Source organism: Centrocercus urophasianus, unplaced genomic scaffold (genome assembly GCF_019232065.1).
Source record: "Centrocercus urophasianus isolate 14NV4802_14NV808 unplaced genomic scaffold, USGS_Curo_1.0 seq_12, whole genome shotgun sequence".
Lineage (NCBI taxonomy): Eukaryota > Metazoa > Chordata > Aves > Galliformes > Phasianidae > Centrocercus > Centrocercus urophasianus.
The window spans coordinates 56152366-56177491 of NW_024884364.1; the positions used below are offsets into that span (position 1 = coordinate 56152366).

General features: G+C 43.6%; 4 protein-coding genes across 9 annotated transcripts; 1 reads left to right on the forward strand and 3 right to left on the reverse strand.

Annotated features, from left to right (window-relative positions):
- Nucleotides 1–451: 451 nt before the first annotated feature.
- MITD1 (microtubule interacting and trafficking domain containing 1) lies at nt 452–4385 on the reverse strand. Of its 3 annotated transcripts, none has more exons than XM_042810022.1 (7): nt 4111–4385; nt 3796–3897; nt 3550–3686; nt 2937–3023; nt 2143–2258; nt 1953–2013; nt 452–1866 (listed from the first exon to the last, which is right to left on the reverse strand). In XM_042810022.1, the coding sequence occupies exons 1-7, from the start codon at nt 4262–4264 to the stop codon at nt 1771–1773; spliced, it is 753 nt and encodes a 250-aa protein (XP_042665956.1). In that variant the 5' UTR covers nt 4265–4385; the 3' UTR covers nt 452–1770. The 3 variants fall into 3 exon arrangements, with proteins under 3 accessions (XP_042665956.1, XP_042665954.1, XP_042665953.1); XM_042810020.1 differs by having other exon boundaries at nt 4121–4201; XM_042810019.1 differs by lacking the exon at nt 2937–3023.
- Nucleotides 4366–23974, forward strand: MRPL30 (mitochondrial ribosomal protein L30). 4 transcript variants are annotated; one of them, XR_006167312.1, is made up of 7 exons: nt 4366–4462; nt 4631–4711; nt 5354–5500; nt 6367–6440; nt 6528–6661; nt 22471–22554; nt 23105–23974. XR_006167312.1 is itself a non-coding variant. In XM_042810027.1 (6 exons), the coding sequence occupies exons 1-5, from the start codon at nt 4415–4417 to the stop codon at nt 6658–6660; spliced, it is 483 nt and encodes a 160-aa protein (XP_042665961.1). In that variant the 5' UTR covers nt 4366–4414; the 3' UTR covers nt 6661; nt 23105–23974. The 4 variants fall into 4 exon arrangements, 3 of the variants coding, with proteins under 3 accessions (XP_042665961.1, XP_042665960.1, XP_042665959.1); XM_042810027.1 differs by lacking the exon at nt 22471–22554; XM_042810026.1 differs by lacking the exons at nt 22471–22554; nt 23105–23974 and adding an exon at nt 10491–10680.
- Nucleotides 10328–16213, reverse strand: LOC122155809 (lysozyme g-like). The gene is made up of 5 exons (XM_042810024.1): nt 16036–16213; nt 15451–15540; nt 14655–14851; nt 13584–13722; nt 10328–10620 (listed from the first exon to the last, which is right to left on the reverse strand). Exons 1-5 carry the CDS (start codon nt 16040–16042, stop codon nt 10487–10489), a joined length of 567 nt encoding a protein of 188 aa, XP_042665958.1. The 5' UTR covers nt 16043–16213; the 3' UTR covers nt 10328–10486.
- LOC122155808 (lysozyme g) lies at nt 21268–24392 on the reverse strand. Its single transcript, XM_042810023.1, has 6 exons — nt 24369–24392; nt 23645–23717; nt 23281–23382; nt 22943–23139; nt 22672–22810; nt 21268–21758 (listed from the first exon to the last, which is right to left on the reverse strand). The coding sequence occupies exons 2-6, from the start codon at nt 23685–23687 to the stop codon at nt 21625–21627; spliced, it is 615 nt and encodes a 204-aa protein (XP_042665957.1). The 5' UTR covers nt 23688–23717; nt 24369–24392; the 3' UTR covers nt 21268–21624.
- Between the last annotated feature and the right edge of the window lie 734 nt (nt 24393–25126).

Consider the following 25126-nt stretch of genomic DNA (forward strand, 5'->3'; position numbering starts at 1 on the left):
GTATAGCAGTATAGATATATACAGATAGTGCATATTCAAAAGATATGGAAAGAAATCAGTAGCCTTAGATATTTTGCAGTCAGAAGCACAGGAAGGTCTACAAATGAAGAGAGAGAAGACCAGGGTTACCTCCTGTGGTACCAGTACAGGACCACACCACTGGGCTTACTGCTGGAATAAAGAAGCATATGGTATGACAGGATGCAGAAAGCATAAGGCACCCATCAGTCCTGAGTTTAAAAGATCTCGATTGCTAACTGAGAACTAAGATTTGAAGTTGATCTGAAATATTGATGGGGGTTTTTCATTTAGCCCCTGTATGTCTGAAATCCGGGCTAGGTGAAAACATACAAAGTTTCACATTCAATGAACTTCTTCTCATCAATAGCTGATCTTTGAGACATTACCTGGCTTCTTGGAGTCGTAGAAAAATTTAGACAGATGACTTAAATTACAAATAATAAAAAATAACCTTTATTCCCATTAAAGATATGCATATGTTATGTACAACTGAATAAAATCAATGACAGTAACTACACCCATTATCTCAGCAGGAAGACAGGGACTTTCTATGGAATGTTTTGAGGGTCCTGGTAGCATATAACTTCTGTGGCACACAGTATTCTTTGTCTGATTCAACACTGAAAAAGTGAGACATCTTTATGCAAAAACATCAAGGCAGACCATTGGTAAACTGTTACCCATAAAACAGGGCAAAGATCAGCAGTTTCTTGTTGATAGCTTTGGAATAGATCTGTTTCATTAGAGGCAAGACTTAAAGAGGGATAATGAAATACAACAGGAAAAAGAAACAAGAAAGTTTTGGGTTATGTAACCTCTGGAGTAATTTAAAAAACGTTATTACTATTTTTTTTTAAAGGGCTCAGTAGCAGGGCAATAGCTTATTGCAGTTCTGACTGGCATGACTAGAAGTACAGACACTGAACTTGATGAACCTGAAGTCAGGAGAAGTCTAGGAGAGGATCACACAACTTTTCCATGCCTAATGCAAAGTATAGAAATCAGATATATGACAATGCAGCAAGGAATAAAGGAACATACATGAGCAATACTGAAGAGAATACAGCTAGAAAATTGTTTGCATCTTTTCTGCCCCAAATTCATCATTCAGAGAGATGTACAGGAAGACTCTAATATGTCTGCATACTGAACACTACAACTTTTGCATGCAAGGAGCTTAGAGAATGGAATGCTAGATATGGGGCTATTTGTAGTTTGTGAAATCAGGTATTATGGGATCAACTAAAACAGCAGAACATGACTAGAATGCAGGAATTCAAGGAAATACATAGGCTGCTTATAAAAGAGGACATATGGGTTGAAATAGTAGCACAGCTTCAGATGTTTCTGAGGTGGTCAATTAAAATTAAAACCCGCAACATTTGCTCAAGACAAACAAAATTAATAGCAAAATAACAGTAAAGAGGCCTTTAAGGAACATTACTAAGGCTGGTATAAAACCACTTCTCCATAAAGTTTAAGTTATCTTAAGTTTAAGACATAGGTTGTATTTAGACATGGGTTGTATTCTCTAAGATCACAGGATAAAAAAGTAGAGTGGAAGAATTGTACAGCTCTGTTTTCTCGGACTGTAAAGGCACAAATATCCTTAAATCTATGGATTATAAAAGCAGTGCTGGACCAAGTATCTGTTCTGGAGTGCTTCTGATGATGGACAGTTGGACCCAAGTGGTACAAATTTACATTTCTATGTTTATAAAAACACTCATTAAAAGCAGTTACAGTTGATTACATTTTCTTTGTATGTTTAGTATGAAAGACATCCACTGTTGTTTCATGGCAAGGTCGCAAGTCAAAGTCACAGTATCCAATACTAAAACGACCCTATGGAAATTAAGAGAATTGACATGGGTAACACAGAATAAGCTATTCTACATGGAAGTTAATTAAGGAGGTTTGAGTGTTTTTACCTGTGGCCTCTTAAAATAATCAAGACCCCTTCCAATCTTAATCATCCATCCATTGTTGAATCTGTTATTAAAAATAAATGAATTTGAAAACCATGAGTACACCAAATTAAAAAAATTAGAAATTATTCCAGCAACTAGGGCTAATTAGTTTAAATAACTGGAATTCACTGATTTTTTTAATATCACCCACCTAATTTCTCGATCATGGATTGAAGATGAAAATGCAACATTCAGTGTTATCCCATGATTCCTCAATGACTGCTTTATTTCTTCCAAGCCACTTGTCTGTTGATTCCTCCCACTGCCCTGTTAAAAATAAAGATAACACTTTCTTTTAAAAAAACATATATCCTATTTTTGGTCACCGCTTCCTAAAATCCCCTACAAAACCTTTTTAGTAATAATTTAAACCCAAAGAAAGCCATCTGAGTGAGGGCAGATTTGCATTTTCATGGGACAGGATAAGAAGCAGGCAGATTACAGATACACTTGCTAAGGTATGTGGAGGAAGATCTCACTCAACCCCTTAAAGCTAGACACAGATTACTATTTGAGCCAGCATAAATGCAGGGGTAGTTTGAAAGCTTTAGCTCACCGAAAGCTCTTAAATGAGAGCTATACAAGCAGTTGGAAAAAAGAAGCATCTCAACAGAGATTATTTTTTTTTTATAACATTTTCCACAAAAAAAAAAAAAAAAAAAATCTTTCACCAAAATAACCTTTCCATTTAAAATCCCATTACCAAGAATTTGTTATGAAAAAACTCTGAATTTATGAAATTATTAATGTTCAGCTATCACAGTTTTTCCTCTTAATCTATGATTTCTACTGAAGGCATTGAAGCCACTCTCAAACAAGTACTTGTAAATATGAATATATTTGTATTTAAATATAAACATTCATGTATACATGTAGGCATGCTGGATGTGTTTGTGTGGTGTTACCTGGACACAGAGAAATGGAAATTGAAACCTGGACACTTACTTCATCATAGGAAGTGAGGAGGTGGATTGTTTTCACTTTGCACGGCCCCTTAACCAGCATCTCACAGAATCGCAGGAAATTATACAACTGTAACAATTTTGTGTAATTCAGTAACTAGGATTATTTTAGCTGCTACATCAATTAAAACACAGCAGAACAGCAGTCAGGACTGGAATGCAGGAATTCAAGGAAATACATAGGCTGCTTATAAAAGAGGACATAGGGATTGAAATGGTAGCACAGCTTCAGATGTTTCTGACTTTATCGCTCTCTACAACCTGACAGGAGGTTGTGATGAGATGGGGGTTGGCCTCATCTTCCAGGTAAGAGTAACAGGATGAGAAGGAATGGCCTCAAGTTGTGTCAGGAGAGGTTCAGGTTGGATATTAGGAAAAATCCTTTCTGAGAAAGAGCAGTGAGGCAGTGGCACAGGCTGCCCAGGAAGGTGGTGCAGTCACTGTCCCTGGAGGTGTTCAAGAAACACATAGATGTGGCACTGAGGGGCCTGGTCAGTGGGCATGGTGGGGATGGGCTGGAGGTTGGACTGGATGATCTGAGAGGTCTTTTCCAACCGTACTGATTCTGTAATATGCAACACTGAATATCTACTTGCCTGATGGACGTGCCTAATGTAGGGGTCCTCCACCCATACTTCAGAAACAATCTCAGTCAGATACTCCTGGAAAAGCTTCTCATAGCCAAAACCTGTTGCATTTTCCTCTATCCTGATTTGCTTATGGTATTTGCCATCTGAAGAAAAAAAAAAAAGAAAAAAAGCACCTTTGTCAGTAAAATCATGACATAATCCCCAGGTAACACCAAACATTTAAATGTGAGCAAGACAGTGGTGCCTGCACACCTTGCTTCTCCTTCTCAATATACTTTTTTATGTCTTCAGCCCTGGTCATGTACTCGGATATTTTCTGCCGGTACCGCTGCTTCTTTGCCTCATCCTTCGTTCCTGCCAACCAGAACCGCAGAGATGAGTTCTCCCAGAGCCAGGCCCCAGGTCCCCCAGAGGCGAGAGGGGAGCGGGACGATGCAGCCTCCCGACTCGTGTCTCATCGCAGCCGGCGGTCTCCCGGCGAGCCCCGAGATGGCCGCGGTCCAACACCCGCACACAGCGCAGTGTTAATGGCCGCACGGTCCCCCGCTCCCGCTCGCAGCCCGGTACCTTTCACCACCTGCAGCAGCAGGTCGATGCCCTCCTGGTAGCACACCAGGGACTCCTGGAAGCGAGACGCCAGGTCCAATTCCACCGCCCGCTTCAACGTTTCCGCTCCGGCCCGCTCCAGCGCGCCGGTGCCATCGCCCCCCGCCCGAGACATGGGCACGGCGACGGGCTGTGGGGACGGAGGAGGAGCCGCGGGGAAATCGAAACCGGGCCGGTGAGGCGGGCTGCTCTTCACCGCTGCCCTTCCTCCCTCGGAACCCAAGCGCTGCGGTGGCGGTGCCCGGCCGGAAGGCTGCACACCGACATGGCGGCGGGCCGGGGCGGGTTGCGGCTCGGCGCTGCCTGGAAGGCGGTGAGGGGGTGGTGGGGGCGACCGTATGCTGGCATGGAGAGGGTCCGGTCGGGGCGGCCGCGGCTTTTGCTTACGGGGAGACGTGCGCGTTGGGAAGACCTGCGGCTGGGGGGCTCTTCTACAGCCGCCGTGAGATGTAGTTAATGGAGGCCGCTTTGTTGTTGGTAGGTGCTGGGGAGAAGACCGGAAGGCATCGTGCCCGCGCCATGGGCTCGGCACAAGTTCACCAAATCGAGAATTCCCGAGTCGGTACGTTCTGCCCTCCTAGAGGAGGCTGAAAGCCGTGGAATTACGGCAGAGAGATACTAGCCTGCTCGTTCTGGGCCTTCTCTGATGTGGCGGCTTTATTCACAACGGTTCAGAAGCCAGGTTGCATTCGACTTTTCCTAAATCTTCTTAAAGTTTCTTAGTCCTGTGACAAAACTTTTGACTCGTAAGCTAAACAGAGGTTGTCCTGTGAGGTGCACGTGTCATAAGCGCTGTGCTATTACAGAACGCCGTGTATCCGTGCTGTCATGTGGCCTAACTTCAGAGTTAATGTATTGATTAGCAAACCATTATAATTTTCACAGTGCTATAAAGCTGCATTTGAGCTTCTTTACTGTGGGGGTGACAGAGCAGTGGAACGGGCTGCAAAGAGGTTGTGGAGTCTCCTGCTATGGAGATATTTGAGACCCACCTGTACGCTTTCCTGCTACCTGCAGTAGGGAACTGCTTCAGCAGGGCGGTGGACTCAGTGATCTCCAGAGGGCTCTTCCTACCCCTATGATTCTGTGATTCTATCGCTTGGCAAGTTGACCTTATGAAAAGAAATTTAATTGGAGATGTTAGATTTTTACCAAGGCTGAAGTGTGATTTGGAGGGTTGAAAACTATGAGCTTTTTGCTCTAGGTATTTCAGCCACGGCCTGGAGATCATGAGAAGTATGGAGGTGACCCCGAGCAGCCCCACAAAGTTCATATTGTTACTAGGATCAAAAGTGTAATCGGCCGCCCATATTGGGAGAAGAAGATCATACATGATCTTGGACTGGATAAGGTAAGGAAGTTGTGATTATTCTTACTCACAATGTGCATTCAGGATGCAGAAACACAGGGTAGAATTCAGACGTTTTTTCTTGATTTTCATTGTTGCTGTTGTGTGCTTTATGTGCAATCACAAAACTTGGATTGTTTTACAGCTACTATGAAGCATAATTGAGAACTGGGTCATGTGTGTAAGAGCGGATAGGAACAGTAATGAAAATTGCTGTTAGTAGGAATTCAGATTATGAATACATGGTATTGCTGTAGTGCCCAAGGAGAACTTTATCTTCAGAATTCTGCTAAAATAATAACAACAGATTTGCAAATACTTCAAATTCAGTTTTCTCGCTAGGTGATATTAAGCAGATATTGCAAATAGACCTCATTTATTAATGAAAAGTTTTCTGAATCTAAAAGGTGTGATGAGTGCTCAAACAGATTTAAGAGTTCGTGTCAGATTTATTCAATTTTTTTTTTTTTTTAGGTAGAATTGCACTTTGTGCAAAAATTCATCTAGTTGATATTATATTTTGGAGGGGAAAAAAGTGATGAGTTTAAGGCCTAACTGAAGCAAGTCTCACACTGTATTTATGTGTAGGCATTTCTAACATTTGGAAGAAATTTGAATATATTGATAATGTAGTGGGAATAAAGCTGAAATTGGCATTTTACTGGAATCATGAGTTTGATCAAGCTTTGGTTTCATATTTTCATGTATAGTACATCATACTACATCATCACATCATGGTCATAGTACATCAGTATTATTTCTCCAAATCTAAATTTGCAAATGTGGTTTATATGTTACTGAAAAGTTTGGTGAACAGAGATTTTTACTTTGGAACTGTGTTTTTAAAACCAGTACTATCCTTTATATAGGCGCATCAACCAAGACTGCACAAAAATATCCCTTCTGTGAATTCCAGACTGAAAGTTGTTAAACATCTGATAAGGTTTGTTAGCTATGTGTTTAATTTGGAATACTGATACAATTCCATTCTAGTCCTAGAGCCTTACTAAACACAGTCTTCTATCTGTAGAATACAGCCGTTGAAACTACCATATGGGTTGCCAACAGAAGAGGAAATGGCAGACACCTTTCTTACAAGCAAGGGAGAGCTTATCATTAAACAGCGTCTGAAACCCGTGGAGCAGGAAGAAATTAAGTCATGAGGTGTGCTGGTTGGAATTATGTTTTCTAAAATAAATAATTTAAGTCCTGAGTTAAGAGCTTGTTTGTGAAATGGAAGCTGGTATGTACATAGAACAGATCTAACTAATGATAGTGTATTTGGCAGCTAACAGCAAAGGTTTGCAATGAGGGTGCATGACTTCACCTTTCCTACACTAAAAAAAGAACAGGAATTGAAAAGCTTTTTCGATCATGGGTTACCTGAGCGCTGACTGACTGTCTGTTCAGAGCTCAATTTATTGATGCAGGCATTTGAGTGGCTTACGTCTGTTATTCAAATCTCATGTTTGTTTCTTAGCAGGCAGTTTCATCTGGCCTGTACCGTATCTTAAAATAGAATTGTAGAATCACAGAATGGCTTGGGCTGGAAGGGACCTCACAGCCCACCTAGCCCCACCTCCACCATGAGCAGGGCTGCCCTCCACCAGCTCAGACTGCCCAGAGTCCCATCCAACCTGGCCTTGAGCCCCTCTAGGGATGGGGCACCACAGCTTCTCTGAGCAGCTGTGCCAGGACCTAATCAGTCTGAGTAAGAAATTACTTCCTGACATCCACTTAAACCTCCCCTCTTTTAGTTTAAAACCATTCCCCTTCTCCTATCACTATTAGACCATGTAAAAAGTAAGTCTCTCGACTTTTAAGTATTGGAAGGCCACAATGAGGATGCTCCAGAGCTTTTTCTTCTCCAAGCTAAACAAGCCCGACTTCCTCAACCTTTCTTCATAGGAGATGTGCTCCAGCCCTACAATCATCTTTGTGTCTTTCCTCTGGACCTGCTCTAACCTGCATCCTTCTTGTGCTAGAGGCCCCAGACTGGGGGTAGAAGAAGGGGCTCATGATTGGAGAGCAGAGGGGAACAGTCACCTCCTCACCCTAATGGCCAGCTTTCTTTTGATTTCACTTTTTTCACTTTTTTTTTTTGTAGTCTTTATGAAGGTTAATGCTTTTCACATGCTAACAGAAATCTGGAAACCCTGAAGCGTATTTGTTTGATACAAGTTAGCAGTTAAGAGCTCCAAGCATATAAAATAAGACCTTTCACTGGAGTGTCTTGGATAGTACTGTGTGCAATGATTTAAAGACTGCTTTTATTTACTATTTAAGAATTGTGGCTAAAATTAGGAAGCTGCTGCGATATCAAGTGATAAAGTAGTTTTCATTCCAGCAAGCATAAATTCCATCATTTATTGTGCTGTGAGCCTCTCCCACACTAGAGACATTGTAGAGGAGCTAATCTTAATTACTGTATGTTGTGGAAAGATCAGAGGGATACAGTGGCTGAAAATGAATGTTTATCCTTTCTGCATGCTTGCAAGGAAGAGTAAAAGCCTGTGGAAGTTCTAAGGAGTATACATTATCAGTAGAAGGACATAACAGCTAGATATGCTGTGTGCAGAAAAAAGGCAAAGGATAGGATATAGTAGTACATTAAAGGGTGAGATGGCTCCTGAAGACAGGCCAAAGACAGATGTGGGTTGAGTTGAAAAACCTCAGTTTCTCAACAAACTACAGGCTGCAATCAGGACACAGAAAAGACTGAAGGATATAGAGTAGCAAGGGAAAAAATGAGATAGATAAATTGTGTGTTGTTTTTTTTGTTCTCTGTCCTTCATTTCAGTGTCTGCACAACATCTTGTGCTGTAGTGTAACTGCAGTTTGTATGGTGGTTTCTGCATTCCCACAGGGAGGTGCTTGGTAAAGCTGAAATTTCAGCCCTTATGAAAGACATGTTGTTCATCTGCCTTGTTGCTGAGGGACAGCAGATACAAGGCCTGCTCTAGGAATGGTAGCCTAAACTGACAAAGCCAGGCATTCTAAAGTCTTTGCAAGTGTGTTTGGGATGTGTCTGCAGCAGTGCATCCTGGTGAATCTCCAACAGAGGGTGCACTGCCAGTTTTGTTTTACACAACATATACAAATACACAGATCTCTCAATTCACTGTACAGACACTGCAACCTTCAGAAGTTTCAGAAGTTACAGAAATGTAAACTGAAAAAGATGTATTTATGACCAGGCTAGCTTAGTACTGTGCACAGCTTATGTATTTGATAAACTGCCTGTGATAGAGCAGAGCTAGTCCCTGCTTCCCAAGTGCAGAGAATGGAAAACATTTTGGACAGTTCCTGTTCTTTGTGAGTAAGGATTAGCTACAAGAAATGTATGCCATTGACAGACTATCAGTTTTCATGAGAAAAGAAATTACATTTTCTTAACATTTTTAACATATGTGTCAGTTTGGTTGTTTTTGAAATACTATCTGCTCTAAGGTCGCAACAGCTTGCAGTGAGAATTTCTCAGATTTTCTATGTGTAAACATAAGTTCTCTAAAGATTTATCCTCAGGTGTAAAACTTGAGCCTAACAAAGTGCAAAAACCTACTGTGTGTTAACATAGTCCTCATGTAAATCTTCCTGAAGCACAGGTAAGAGATGCAGGCTTTTTGTGTAGGGAACAAAAAAGCTGACTTAAGATGGGAGAAAAATTCAGGTTGGAAGGTACCTTGCAGGTCTTTGATCCAATGTCCTGCTCTACAGCTCAGCTATGCTCATGGGGGGAAAGGTGTAGATGCAGAATAGTCTTACCCTGTGTGAGCTTCTCTTTCAGCTCATGCCTGTTGTCATTTATCCTCCCACCTTCCACCGCTGTGAGGAGCTTGGCTCCATCCCCTCCATTATCCCTCCCAGATACGAGGCGTTCCCTCCCAAAGCTGTCCTGCCTCGTGAGACAAGTCCTCCAGCCCCACGCACCCTGGGGGCTCTCTGCTGCCAACCTCACTCTACTTAATTTGTCTTCCCTTTGCCCAAAACAGCTCTGTTCTAGAAGGAACTGGAAAGTGCTCAGCAGATGCAAGTAATCTCTTCCTTCAGCAGAGCTGCACTTTTGTTCATACAGTCCAGGGTGTCTTCAGCCTCCTTGGCTACTTGGGCACATTGCTAGCTTGTGTTAGGCTTGCTTGTTGGACAGGATTGATTCACTATGTCTGCTTGCCATAGAACTTGAAATATATTCAAATGAATCAAACAAATCTTTGGTGCAATGTCTGGTACCAATATAGAAACATACATATGTAGAAATGCACTATTTTAAGAAGATTTTTGAAAATTCTTTTGCTGAGGATATTTTAAATGACAAATATAAAAAATCTGTAATAGAACTATAAAAATGCATGGTTGAAAAACCCCCTACAGTATTCATTATCTTTTGTAGCTCCTAGTGATACACTTGCTGCTTTTCTTTTAGCTACTCTAAACTTCTTTCTTGAAACTTTCTTGAACTTCTTTGTCTTGAAATAGCTGATTCAAACCAACAGCTCTGAAGCTAAGGTTCTCCAAATGCTTTAGGATGTGTTTGATAATAGAGCAATAAATCTAAGAGGGAGTGACACACTGAGATACACTCTTGTAGCAGATTAAAAGTATACAGTACTTTTGTATACATGTAAGTATACAGTATATTGCAAGGACTGGTGTTTGCCTTCAATGATTTGCTCTGCTAAGGTGAAAAAGAATAAAAGGTAGCTAATGAACCAAACTGTAACCTATCTTTTGCCATTGGTTTTTTTTTTTTCACTTCAAAAAAGATTCAAGCAGTCTTCATCTCTTGTAATTTCTCAGGTAGCAAATTAATGCTGCAGGAAGGAGTCATAATGCTGTTTAACAGGAGCAGCTTTGGATTTTATTGATCAATATGCGTTTCTAACAGCAGTACAAAATAGGCAACAAAATCACCTACTGACTAACAATTTGCAATTTTGGTAATGTAAAAGCATTTGCCATAAGTATTGTATAATGACTCAGATATCTTTCTCAGTATCCATGTCTCTGAAAGAACCTGGCTCTTGCAACCACATCGTTGGCATAGTCGTCGTGTGTTGTGCCAACATCCATTCCTTCATAGGTCTGGACGTTTCTCGTTCCTGCATTATAGGCTGAAATCCCACCTGAAATGAGAAAGAAACACTCAAACAAAGGTAGTATTTCCTCAGTAAATAAATAAAAGTCACAACCTGAGTGTATCGCTTGAGTTTGTTGGTGTCTTTTTACCAGTATTTTTTGGCTGCAATGTTACCATTTTCAGCTGTTTTCATCACCGAGGTGTTTCATTTGCATTTTAGCATTGTTAAGAAATTATGGTTTACACCCAGGCTTAGTGATCATTGTTTCTTTGCTGTATTTTGCAAATCTAACATCTTCTTTTGTAGTATTGCTTCCTTTTGTGATGTTGATAACATCAGGTACGTTTGTATCATAGCTGGATAGGAAGGGGCCAACCATAATGATGGCTTCAGCTGTGATCAGTGTCTGGGAATGAACCACAGAATCACAGAATCACCTGGGTTGGAAGGGACCTCAAGGATCATGTAGTTCCAACCCCCCTGCCTAGCAGGGCCACCAAACATACACATTCAGATCAGGTTGCCCAGGACCCCGTCCAACCTGGCCTTAAACACATCCAAGGACGGGGCATCCACAACCTCCCTGGGCAGCCCGTTCCAGGGCCTAACCACTCTCCTTGTATAGAACTTCCCCCTAACATCCAACCTAAATCTTCCCTCCTTCAACTTCGATCCATTTCCCCTAGTCCTGCTGTTGTCAGCCCTTTTGAAGAGTTTACTCCCCTCGTGGATGTAGGTTCCCTTCAGGTATTGATAGGCTGCAATGAGGTCACCCCGCAGCCTTCTCTTCTCCAGGCTGAACAAGCCCAACTCCCTCAGCCTGTCCTCATAGGGGAGGTGCTCCAGCCCCCTGATCATCTTAGTCGCCCTCCTCTGGACCCTTTCCAAAATCTCAATGTCTTTCTTGTACTGAGGGCTCCACACCTGGACACAGTACTCCAGATGGGGCCTCACAAGAGCCGAGTAGAGAGGGACAATCACCTCCCTGTCCCTGCTGACCACCCCTCTCCTGATGGAGCCCAGGATCCCATTTGCCTTTCGAGCTGCCAGAGCGCACTGCTGGCTCATGTTCAGTCTCTCGTCCATCAGGACCCCCAGGTCCTTCTCTGCCGAGCTGCTCTCAAGGACCACTCCTCCCAGCCTGTACGGGTGCCTGGGGTTCTTCCGGCCCAAATGCAAAACCTTGCACTTTGCCGTGTTGAACCTCATTAGGTTCACCCGAGCCCAGCCCTCCAGCCTGTCGAGGTCCCTCTGAATGGCATCCCTTCCTTCCACTGTATCAACCGCACCACTCAGCTTGGTGTCGTCAGCAAACTTGCTGAGGGTGCACTCAATTCCCTCATCGATGTCATTAATAAAGATGTTAAAGAGCACCGGTCCCAAGACAGACCCTTGGGGGACACCACTTGTTACCGGCCTCCACCTGGACATAGAGCCATTGACCACCACCCTCTGTCTGCGGCCTTTCAACCAATTGCTTATCCATCGGGTCGTCCACCCATCAAATCCACTTCCCTCCAATTTGGAGATGAGGAAGTGGTGGGGGACCATGTCAAAGGCCTTGCTCAGGTCCAGGTAAATGACATCGGTCGCCTTCCCTTCGTCCACCAATGCCGTCACTCCATCATAGAAGGCCACAAGATTAGTTAGGCATGACCTTCCTTTGGTGAAGCCGTGCTGGCTGTCTCGGATCACATGCTCATTCTTTATGTGATCGAGCATGTTGTCCAGGAGGATCCGTTCCATGATCTTCCCAGGCACGGAGGTGAGACTCACCGGCCTGTAGTTCCCCGGGTCCTCCCTGCTCCCCTTCTTGTATATGGGAGTGACGTGACCCTTCCTCCAATCATCCGGGACCTCACCTGACAGCCACGACTTCTCAAATATGATGGAGAGCGGCTCGGCAACCACCTCAGCCAGCTCCTTCAGGACCCTGGGATGCACGCCATCCGGCCCCATAGACTTGAATTCATTCAGTCTAAGGAGGCACTCTCGGACTTGCTCTGCCCTTACAGTGGGGAGGGATTTACCTCCTTGGTCCCCACATAGAGGTTTGGGGATGCAGGGTTCAGGGACGTGAAAAAGACTAGAATCCTGGCCACCAGTGAAGACCGAGGTGAAGAACTCATTCAGCACCTCAGCTTTCTCTTCATCTGTTGAAGCCAGTTCTCCTTTTAAATTTACCAAAGTAGGTACGCCCGTTTTGGCCTGTCTCTTCTGGCCAATGTACCTGTAGAAGGTTTTCTTATTGTTTTTCACGTCCCTTGCCAAGTTCAGTTCTGCCTGCGCCTTGGCTTCCCTGATCCCACGTCTGCAAGTCCGGACGGCATTCCTGTATTCTTCCCAGGTGACACAGCCTTGTTTCCAGAGCTTGTACACCCCTTTCTTCGCCCTCAGTTCTCTCAGCAGGTCCTTGCTGAGCCATGCCGGTTTCCTACCTCGCCTGCCCACTTTCTTATTCAGAGGAATGGAGACCTCTTGTGCTTCCAGGAGGGCATCTTTGAAGAGCCGCCAGCTCTCCTCAACATCCTTGTCTTTGAGGGCAGCGCGCCAGGGGATCTTGGCCAGCAATCCATTGAGTAGTTTGAAGTTTGCTTTTCTAAAGTTCAGTGTCCTAAATGTCCTAAACCATGTTTCCTTCAGTGAGAACCATACAGTTCAGAAATTGATAGTCTCTCTTTGGAGTTGTGAAAAGACAGCTTTTTATAAGTGGATATAGAAATACAAAAAAAAGCAAACAGGCAGATGGGGAAGAAAAAAACACCTTACTTCTTGCAGCTGAAAGCATAATGATATTTGTCAAGTTTTCCAAAAGCTTGCTAGAAAGATAATGGCATTTTTCCTTTTAGTGAGTATCATGAAATACTATTCCACACACTAATAAAACTAACAGGGTAACCAGGATGTGTTTAGTTTTCTAAGTGCTTGGTTTGACAGCATTACCATTCTTGACTTTTATGCGTATGGATTGTTATAAAGTTGACATTTTAAAGCTGATAAAGACCTACCTTTGAGCTGCTGCTCCTTACTCCATGTTGGGAATTTTTTCTGAATATCATTTATTGACTGACACAAAACGTCTGTGCCTTGTTTTATATGCTCTTCACTGTTCCATGCCCCATGAATCTGATGGTACCGTTTGTCAACCTGAAGACAGGAATATCAACACATGAGATAAATGCTATTTGTTCAGAGTTCTTCAGCACTTTTAGGCTGCCTGTACTCGTTTTGATCTTTACCTGTTCTGGTAAGAAAGAGCAAGTGAGCTCAGCCCAAGGCAGGGGCAAAGCCAGCGGATACATATGAACAGCAAACTATGGGGGCAGTGGACAGGAGTGTCTTTCCCACCTCTGTCTGTCAGGGCCTTATAAAACTTAGGTAACTGTTGCTGCACAGGTGCCAAAAGCCATGTTACTGCTGCATAAGCTTTTTCAGCTGCAAGACAACTGCTCCTGTCCTCCCCATCTGCACCAAGGGTGCCCAAAATGTTGTTTCCCTGGGGGTGACTCCTGGCTCCATCCCAGTTCTCTTCCCAGGGCAGCAGGAGCAGCATTGCATCTTGCCCACAACACAGTGCAGCCCTGAGAGGGCCGGAGCTTTTATGACAGTGTATCTGAACACTTGAAGCAGATGTTTATGGTTGTACAGATAAGTGTGCAAGTTGGCAAACTAGTGAGGCATGAATATTGAAGCAAGGTCCCTACTAGCTGAGTCCCATGGTACATAAAGAGTAATTAACCTGATTGCATGTAGCTACAGCCTCTGGGTCTCTGCACTTAGTTTAAAAAGTGCTTTTTGAAACAAGATTTATTATTTAACATATGAAATAGAAACAATCTCCTTGTTCCCAAAGAGCTCTGGGAAGCAAGCAGCAGTTTCACTGTGTAGATGCAGGCCGTTCTTGCCCTGATATTTTCCAGCATCCCCTCCCATCCATCCCCATGGCAGCTGGAAAATGGATCAGCGCTGCTTTATTCTGACTGAAAAGTTGTCTGAAAATAGCAGGGAAAGGAAAGAAAACCTTCTGGTTGACACTGCACCCAGTTTGGGCCACTGAATTTTGAAAGGGTTGGCCATACCTGCATTAAACCAAATGCATTTCCATGGTCACCCCAGCCATCCTTCAGTGCTGTCCCAGCATGTGATTCTCGAGAGATAACAGCAGCAACCACAGATGGTGAAATGCACTTGCTGTTGGCCACTTTTATAATAGTTTCTTTATATTTGTCCATATTCTTCAAATCTCTTTCAGCAATCTTCTCTGAAGCAGCAACTCCTACAGCACAACGTATATCATTTTTATTTTTATTTTTACAATCAGAAACAAAATTTTCTAATGGTTCTTCTGACTGAGCCAACATTCTGAATCCCTCTGAATCTCTTAAGAGGGAAACAGTGACAAAATTGACTAATTTCAGTGAAGTAGCCTAGTTGTCAACAGATGGCTGATATAAAAAGATATTTTTTCAAAAACAGTGCATTTCTCTAGTGTGCAAACTGAACAGTGGGACTGCTTTAAGTCCAAGCCTTTGGTTGGATTAGTTCCAGAAGATTTACTTATTTTAATTTAAGACTATGCTAGGGAAGCTTTCAGAACTTTAGGTCACAAGGGAAGCCCTCCTAAGGGAGAGAGAGAGAAAAATGGGCTTGATGAACATGCTTAGCAAACCTTGCGTTTTCTCTGTGGTAGTCTTGAATATTCTTGTCAGCATCTCAAAGGTGACTCCAATCTCAACATAATTTGTGCACCCAAATAAGATCTCTGACAGCAGTGCAAAGACCACTCACGTAGCTGTGACCAACAGCCAAGGGCTCGGGTTTGCCCTGAGCCCATGTGTGGGTGTGAGGTAGGAGAAGGACTGAGATAGCACTCACCTGCATAGTCCAGACCTTCCGGCTTCGCAGTTCTCTCTGATGCACCAGTTGTTTCAACATTTGCTATGTTCCCATAGAAATTAGAACAGCCTAAAGGGCAACATATACAGTGAGATGTCACATCAGAGCAGCGTATGGCATATTTTCAGATCCACAGCTGAAACTGATAGGCATAATTTAGATACTAGCCTGGGCTTTTATTGGAGGAGGTGCTCTTGTGGTATTGTATTTGTGCACGATTCATTTCCTCTAGTTTTAGATCATTTTAGCTTGTCTGAAACTCAGTTGGCATCTCCAAAGGGTGTTTTCCATTCCAAAATAAAAAATCTCTGAGACTCAAAAGAAAGCCTGCGCAACTTCGTTACAGTTTGCTTTCCCATCAACAAGAAAAATCACGGAGAGCATCCTGTGAATACCTTATGTGCAACGTATCTACATTTATCTGTTGCCTAAACGTGCTGTTGTGTAAGGTAAAATGCAAACAGTGAAGGAGAGGAGCAGTGCCAGCCTGACTTGAGTAGTCAGTAGAAAAGAAGCTTTCATACAATGAATTATTTAGAAGAGTATCAGAGAAATGCCACCGACCTGACATGTTTGCTGCAGGATGACTCCCAACTGTCTCTGGGCATTTGCTTGAGCTGTGTGTATGTTATAGCTGTGGGCACAGCTGCCGCAGCACTTCCTTCATGGCAGGGCTTTTATGGGAGAAGGGCAGTGTCCAGCAGCCTCCACCCAAATGCAGCAGGGTTTCTGTTTCAGCTACCATTTGAAAAAGGAAATAACACATAATTGAGTTCAAAAGTTGGATGCTGACTGGAAGTAGGAGGAGCCTTATCTGAAAACAACTCCAGTTTCTGGAATGATGACAAGCGCAGAAGGAGGAATCTGAGCTCTTGGATTTGTGAAGTTATTGTAGGCAAAGACCCAGCAGCACTACCACATAACAGGGCTGCCACTGCTGAAAATGTGGGTGTGCAGAGTGAGTGAGTTTCCTGGCTTTATTCCCACTCAAACACAGACCCAGGTAACCACGTAGCATGCAGCAGAACCATGGCAACTGTTTGGGAGTAAGAAAGAAACCACTGGATGGCAGATCTCCCCATCCCTCTTCATCTGCTAATGCACCTCTGCCCATGTTCATTTTGTGGGGCTGAAATGCTGTTCCACCCTTTGATCAGCTCTTCACAAAGTAAGCTAGGGAACTGATTCTGTGTCATTGTCTTGAAAGATTTGATTCTGTAACTTTTGCATATACTGTTATTGATACCTCAAGTTGATACTTGGACTAGATGATTGATCATTGGACTTATTTTAGTAGTCTTTTCCAATCTTAAAGATTCTATGATTCTACTGTAAGTCAAGAACCAGATGGAAAAATTCCACAGTCCCTACATGGAGCTTGTCATGTTTATGGTTATGAGGAAAGTTGAAGGAAGCTGAAACACACTGAAATATTTTAGACAGGCAGCAATATAGAGCACATATACTCATACAGAAATGACAAATACTGAAAATTGAGAATCTCACTAAAGATGATTTAGTGTAAACTCTGAATGGTTGTGCTGCTATTCTGTTATTGATGGGGGAAAAGAGAAAAAGATGTACTGCATTACTTCTGCGTCATAGTAACTGAGGCAGGGGGGATCCACAGAATCTCACATGTAACATCTCTAATACTGTGCTCATTTTTGGACTTCTTACTACAAGAAAGGCATTGAGTTGCTGGAATACGTTCAGAGAAGAGCAATGAAGCTGGTAAAGGCTCTAGAAAACAAAGCGTGTGGAGCAGCTGAAGGAAATAGAATTGTTTAGTCTGGAGAAGGGGAAGCTCAGAGAAGACCTGAGTGCTCTCTACAACAGCCTGAAAGGAAGTTGTAATGAGGTGGAAGATTCACTTCTTCTCCCAGGTAACAGTGACAGTGCAGAGATAATGGCCTCAAGTTGCACCAGGTGAGGTTCAGGTTGGATATCAGGAAAAGATTTCTTCTCAGGAGTGGTGAGGCAGTGGCACAGGCTGCCCAGGCAGGCATCCATGGCTTGCTTGTCACCAAGGATGTGGCTCTTTGATGTTGTGCTCTGTGCTGATATGTCAGCAGTACAGGGGTGGCTTTGGGCAGCCATTCATACGTGGTTTGTGTCCCGGATTCCCCTTTTGCTTGCTGTTGCTTGAGGCATTCAGTAACTTCCAGTTTCATATACTGTTCTTCTTAATTCTGGCTGCTCTTCCTTAAAACTGGTTTCTGCCTTGAAACTGGTGATAAGTGAAAGCTTCCTGCTATGGAGATGGCTTCACCGCTGAGCAGCACTGGCAAACACAGCTGGCCAGGAGACTTCTTCCCCTCCCAGCATCTCTGGGTTATGCCTGTCATAAACGTGCAGCCATGCTAATGGCCAGGGCTGATGCTGGCATTGCCAGGGACAATCTAAAGGCAAGGGGAATGCAAGGAGACATGACCCAAGGACTCATTTCATTTTGCTGATCATCTATTGGAAGTGGAAAAGCCCAAAGGAAAGCAGGAAGAGGGGAGAAAGCGAAGTGAGCTACATTTGATTTCCACAAACAAAACATTTGGATGTCGGGGGAAATTCATTACAGAGAGAGTGGTGAGGTGCTGGAACAGGCTGCCCAGAGAGGTTGTGGATGCCCTGTCCCTGGAGGTGTTCAAGGCCAGGTTGGATGGGGCCCTGGGCAGCCTGGTCTAGTATAAAATGTGAAGTTTGGTGGCCCAGCATGTGGCAGGGGGGTTGGAGATTCGTGATTCTTGAGGTCCCTTCCAACCCTGTGATTCTGTGATTTATTAAGCCAGGGCCTTTCGCAGAAACTAATTTCTGAAAAGCTGCAGTGATGACTGCAGAGTCAGGCCTCCCCCAGCATTTTTCAGAAGCAAATTTTATGGCAGTTAAAGGCAATTCCTAGAACAGGTTCCCAGCATAGAAGGGATTTATGGCTCACCTGCAACATTTCATCTGATGGAATTCACCATTTCACCCCTCCCTGCCAAAGCTTCAAAAGGGCGTGCTGCATCCATCTGCTGGACAAAGGGGGCTGAAAAATGCTTTCAACTAATGACGAAGCTGAGTGGGAGGAGGCAATGAGTAGTGTGATTTATTTTGACATCATGCTGCTGAGATGAATGCCTGTATTTACCTGCTTCTTTACTGTAGTTAGAGGTTTGGTTTTTTTTAACTGTAAGACCGTGGCTTAACTTATTTCTACTGGATTCACTTTTGCTCAGGCTGTCATTGGGTGCATTCTGTCCACCTTTGCAGAGTTTAGACAGCTGCAGACAGAGTAAGACATCCAGAGTCAGACAGCAAAGGTTGGGTAAGCCTGGGCAGGTTTCAGCCACAAGTGGAGGCAGCTGTCATTTATATCATTTGTAGCTCTTGTTCATCTTCAGCAGGAAGGAACTTGTCCATTTAAAATGTTCAAGTCTTTTTTCTTGAGTAGGTAGGAGATTTAGAATACACTTAATAGAAGAGCTCCTTGTAAAGGAGGGACCCAAAGAAGTCAAACAGGGTCCTTCCTGTTTGACTCTTATACAAACTAATACAAACTAATGATTAAGCAGCACAAAGCAAATTAAGAATATACTTGTAGGCCTTTTCTGCATTTCATCAAGAATCATACAAGAATCACAAAATTGCTACAGCTTTTTTGGAATAAAATTTCTAAGTAGGCTGTCCTTAAAATATTTTATTGCTGCAGACAATTCTATTGGTTTTTTGTCCTCCTTATCGTTTTAAATGTATGCATGGCAGAATACTATGCTTCTCAGTATTGAATGCAGAGATGGGGTGGTTTGGATCTAGTGGAACATTTTTACTATTTGCAATGTAATTTCTAGATAGTGTAGTGCCCTCAGTTAACCATCCATGATGCATGCCATTCCCCTCATGCCATTCATGACACGTGATTCTTAGCCACTGCTTTAGTAATTTCTTTTTCTTTCTGTGATAACCATTCGTATTTAAGAAATGAACTTCAGACACTGGTGTAGCAAAACTCAATTTTATAGTGCAACATTTACGTAATCAAAAAGATGTTGAGACAGAGATGCTGAGAATGAGAACTCCCAAAGGAGTTCTGTTAAAGGAAACAAGTAGCACCAGTCATTTCATAACCCTCCTGGTTTCATTTATTGTTTTGTTTCAAAGTCCCCTGTGGTTTCTGCAGAAATTCTCCATGTCACATCTGCAACAAAGAAGCCCCGAGCTGGAGAGTGCAACAGGACTTAAAAGCGAGACTTCCACAGTCAGCACAAATTTCAGCGTCTTTTGTAGTAAGTTAATTTCTGCAAGTTTGTGTCTTGCAAATTGTGCTGAGGTTTTAAATAAGTTTTTAGGTATCTTGGAAGTCTTGTTCATGGCCTTAGCTAAGTCTAGCGAAGGCCGTTCTTATAAAATAAATACTAAAGAGCAATACTTAATATTTTATATTCATTGCTGATAAAAATGAAAGCAAATAGTGGGAGCTACTAAACATTTCCACATTTATGGATGTGTATTTGCTTTCCCTCTGTCCGCTCAGGCGTGACAAACCATTTCCTGCTTTCCTCTTCCAGGTCATCTGTTGCATAGTTACACATACATCTGTCCTTAGTACATGTTCTCCCACTTAACCCACCCCAGTTCTTTCATCTTTTCAGGTCACAGTTTCCTCTCTTCTGATCATGGTGGTTGCTCTGCTTTGGCTGCTTTTCAGTTGGTCCCCATGTTTGCTGAGCTAAGCAAACAGATAATCTCAGATAAAACAGATAACCTCAGATAATCTGAGGCCTTTCTGGTGCTGGTGAGCCTGAAAACATCACATTTTGTAGATGATACTCTGTCATCCTTCCTAATGTGGCAGTTGCCTTTGTACCACAGGGCAGGAGGTGATGAACGCTAGAGTTTTAATTCTATCCACAGCTGTGGGAATCAAACCCACTTCAGTGGCATGGGTGAGGAGATTGGGAAGTCATTACCTGCCCATGTGTAGGGATGTCTGCTGTGAATGTCTGCTGTGAGGCCTGCAGCCATCTCATTGATATGTTAAGTCAACTCATAGGATCTTAGAGTCATTAAGGATGGAAAGGACCTCTGAGATCATCCAGTCCAACCATCAGTCCATTCCCACCATGCCCACTGACCACATCCCTCAGTGCCACATCCACACGGTTCTTGAACACCTCCAGGAATGGTGACTGCACCACCTCCCTGTGCAGACTGTGCCACTGCATCAGCACTCTTTCTAAGAAAGAATTTTTCCTAATATCCTAATATTCCTAATTTTCCTGAACCTCCCCTGGTACAGCTTGAGGCCATTTGCTCTCATCCTCTTGTTGTTACCTGGGAGAAGAGGCTGACATCTACCACTCCACAACCTCCTGTCAGGCTGTAGGAATGATGAGGTCTCCCCTGAGCCTCCTCTTCTCCACTGAACAATCCCAGTTCCCTCGTTCACTTCCCATCAGACTTGTGCTTCAAACCCCTCACAGCTTTGTTGCCCTTCTCTGGACATGCTCCAGGGCTTCAATGTCTTTCTTGTTGTGAGGGGTCAAAACTGAACACAGCACTCGTGTTGTGGCCTCACCAGAGCTGAGTACAGTGGGATAATAACCTTTCTGCTCCTGCCAGCTGCACTATTTCTGATACAAGCTGACCTTCTTGGCCACCTGGGCACACTACTGGCTCATGTTCAGCTGGCTGTCTACTGATGCCAGCAGATCGTTTTCCCATTCTCTTCTCTGCTTCATTGTCTGCTAATATTAACATTACTTATCCAAACTTTGCTATCACAGATGAAAATACAAGTATCTTGGAGTCTGGTTTCTTTTGCTAATAACATGTTTATTAATTTTCTGTTTGCTTATTTCTGTATGACTGAGAAGTGACAGAAAAATCCAACTGCGGTCTATGTATCTTTATGAAAAGTTGGAATTCAGCAAAAGTGACTACATAATTATATTAAGTAAGTATCGGGCATCTTTGAAAAATGCCTGTTGCTTTTAAAGAAAAACCACATGACCAGGGTCCTACTGAATATTGTTTTTAAAGATGTGAGTTTTAGCCTGCTTTTTTTTTGTTCCTGTAACATGTGCATCTCTATGGATTTGCAGTATGTAGCTTCTCTTGTGTTTTGGTGGCTGTTTAGGTGATGGTAGGTAAATCACTTGGTATGGTTGCCTCAGCCTAGTATCCATGCTTCTTGAAATACTGGGCTCGAGCAACCACGTCATTGCCGTAGTCATCATGGAGAGTGCCGATGTCCATTCTCTCATAGCTTCGGACATTTCCAGTGCCAGCATTGTAGGCAGAAATGCCACCTAAAATGAAACACACAAGGGGGTAATGCAGATTTAAAATTCCAGCCTGACAGTTTGAGAGAGTGCACCCTCAGCAAGTGTGGGGATGATGCCAAAATGAGTGATACAGTAGAAGGAAGGGATGCCGTCGTAAGCGACATAGACAGACTTGAGGAGTGGGCCCACATGAACCTAATGATCTTCAAAAAGGCCAAGAAAAACCCACTGAAAACAGCCCTGAGGAGGGGAACTTGGAGGTCATGGTGAACAAAAAGCTGGGCATGATTCATCATTGTGCTCTTTCAGCCTGGAAGGCCAACAGTATCCTGAGCTACATCAGAAGAGGGGTAGCAGCAGAGAGGGAGGTGATTGTCCCCTTCTGTTCTGCCCTCGTGAGGCCCCATCTAGAGCATTGTGTCCAGGTCTCAGGCCCCCAACACAAGAGTGATGCGGAGCTGTTAAAGTGGGTCCACAGGAAGGCCATGAGGATGGCTGAAGGGCTGGAGCACCTTTCCTACTAAGAAAGACTGGGGGAACTGGGCTTGTGTAGCTTGGAGAAGAGAAGGTTCTGGGGAGACCTCATTGTGGCCTTCCAGTACTTGAAAGGAAACTTGCAATCAGGAGGGAGACTGACTTTTTACATAGTCTGATAATAACAGGACAAGGGCGAATAGTTTTCAACTAAAATAGCTGTATTAGATGTTAATCTAATCTAATCTAATCCTTTACTCAGAGGATGGTGAGGCCAAGATGTATGGATGGGGCTCTGAGCATTCTGATCTAGTGGAAGATCCCTGCCCGTGGCAGGTGGATAAAGGTAGGTGGTTGTTAAGGTACCTTCCTACCCAAATCATGATTCTATAAAATCATTCAGTATGTACTTGTCCTGAAGTTTTTCTTCTCTCCTGGACAAAATCTGTGGTCTGCACATTACCTTTTAGCTGTTGATCCCTTGTCCAACGTGGGAATTTTCTCTGTATTTTCTTTATCATGTCAATAAGTATTCTTGTGCCCTGCCTGATATGGGTTTCTCCATTCCACGTTCCCTCAATTTTATGGTGTCTTTTGTCAACCTGGAAATATTAAAAAGAAAAGAAAAAAAAAAAAAAGGCATTTCACTGCAGTAATGGGAGATATGTAATTGGGGCTTACTTTTATTTGTATGACATTACTTCATTAGGTTTTATTGGAGCATCAGCAAATACCTGCATTAAACCAAATCCATTTCCATTGTCACCCCAGCCATTCTTCAGTATTGTGCCAGCATGAGATTCCCGAGAGATGATGCCAGCAATCACAGCAGGCTCAATACATAATGCTTCACCAACTCTCTTAATGAGTATTTTGTATCTATTCATATTTCCTAGGTCCCGTTCAGCAATCTTTCTCGAAGCTTGAACTCCTGTAACGAAAACAAAAAGATGTCTCATCTCAGAAAGGAGGTAGACCTTGCCTATAAGGTTATGCATTTTGAAAATACAAAGGACTTGAAATTATTGTGCTTCTGTGGAAGAGAGCAATCCAACTGAAGTGTAAGACTCACCACAGTAGTTTAAGCCCTCCGGTTTTGCAGTTTTGCATGAAGCACCCGTGGTATCGATTCTGTTTACATTGCCATAGCAATCCGTGCGGGCCTGGCACATACCTGAAAATGTTGTATGAAAAGACGTAAGCGTCCTGCACTCTGCATCCTGCACTTTGCAACTTGCACCCTGCGCCTTGTGTCCTGCACCCACCCACCCCTCAGAGCTAACCTCTTCTTCAGCAAGACTTGCAGGAGAAGTGAGCACCTTATGTCCCAACACAATTTGATAACAATTGAGATTTGGGAAGGGGAGATGGGGAGGTATGTTAATCTAGGGCTGCTCAAGGGATGAACGCAGAGGGGCAGCAGGATGCTGACTTACCCAGGAGGGCGGTGAAGCCCAGCAGCGTGAGCACCAGGTGCATGGGGTCGTTCTTCCGAGCACGCAAAACAATCTGGAAAATCAATCAGCAAACGTGAAGGAATGATCCTGTCTCAGTGCTCACTGATTTAACACAAATAAACCATTTCTGAATTGATGGCTTATGTCTCTCGGTTGGATACACAAAGTGATATAGAAGTGCAGTCACGTCTCTCTTCTGGCACAAACCAAGCTGCAATGCTTCCAGCCCACGTCTTCAGCAACATCTTAGTAACCAACCTCCAGCTCCAATATTTAGTTGATGAAAAATCAAATAAAGAATAAAATGAATGATGCTCAGTGTTCCTTGCTGCTGTGCTTCCACTCCAAATGCCCTCATCCTGTGCCCGTAGTCTCTATACAAGCACCTTCACCACACTGAGGTAGCTTTGCCCGAATCTAAGGCTTTATGCTCAGAAAACAGGCACTTGCAAACTGCACTTTATCTTAGTTATTGTGGATGGCTGCTTCAGGGTGAACCATACTCTGGTCGGCTGTTAAGGAAGCCAGGGGAGATGGGCTCACACAGAGATCTGAGCTCAGGTGAGCTGAGTCCAAAACTACAAGACAAATTTTTGTGTCCCTATGCAAGCACAAATCTCAAATATCTCAGCAGAAATCTTCTGAGGGGGGGTGGCATTGCTGAAAGGGATGAAAAGACCCCCCACCCTGAGGAGCATCTTACCTACTTGTCTTCAGCCCAGCTTCTGCCACGTTGCTGAGGTTTTGGGGGAGCTTAATTTATAGGGTGAGCTACCTTCTGTTCAGTGGCAATCCAACACTGTGTCGAAATGTACTGGGCTGTGGTTTTGGGAGCAATTTTCTAACGCAAACAGAACCTGTTGCACTACTGACATTGGCATGGTGGTAAGTTTGCTTTTGGGAGTGGCATTTCCTACATTTCAAAAAGGAAAAAAAGTCCTTATTTTTCTCTATGTGCTTCTTGTATTTCGTACTCAGGTGAGGGCTAAGCTGAAGACTCAGCTTCAGGTGTTCGTTGGGACTTATCCCAGCATCCTGCGCTGTGTCCATACTGCCCAAAGGAAGAGGGTTGGGGCTGTTTTATGTGTGCTGGACCTCTGTAGTACAAGCTTCTTGCCTGCCCCTCCCACCATTCCTCAGCTGCTTCTCTGTTTTCCCCACTACTTCAAGTGCTCTCTAAAACCTACCTCTTCTCTTGCCTACCTCTGCCCTGAGCCACTGTGGGGGAGGTGCAACCCTCAGAGGAAGAAAAAGGGTGCCATAAATGATGGTGTCCAAAGGCGGGGTTTTGGGCAGTGATGGGGACCTTCTCAGAACAATGCCAAGAATCATAAAATCATAGAATCACAGAGTGATTTGAGTTGGAAGGACCTCACAGCTTACCCAGCCCTACCCCCTCCCTACCCCATTCAAACTGGCCTTGAGTGCCTCCAGGAATGGGGCACCACAGCTTCTCTGGGC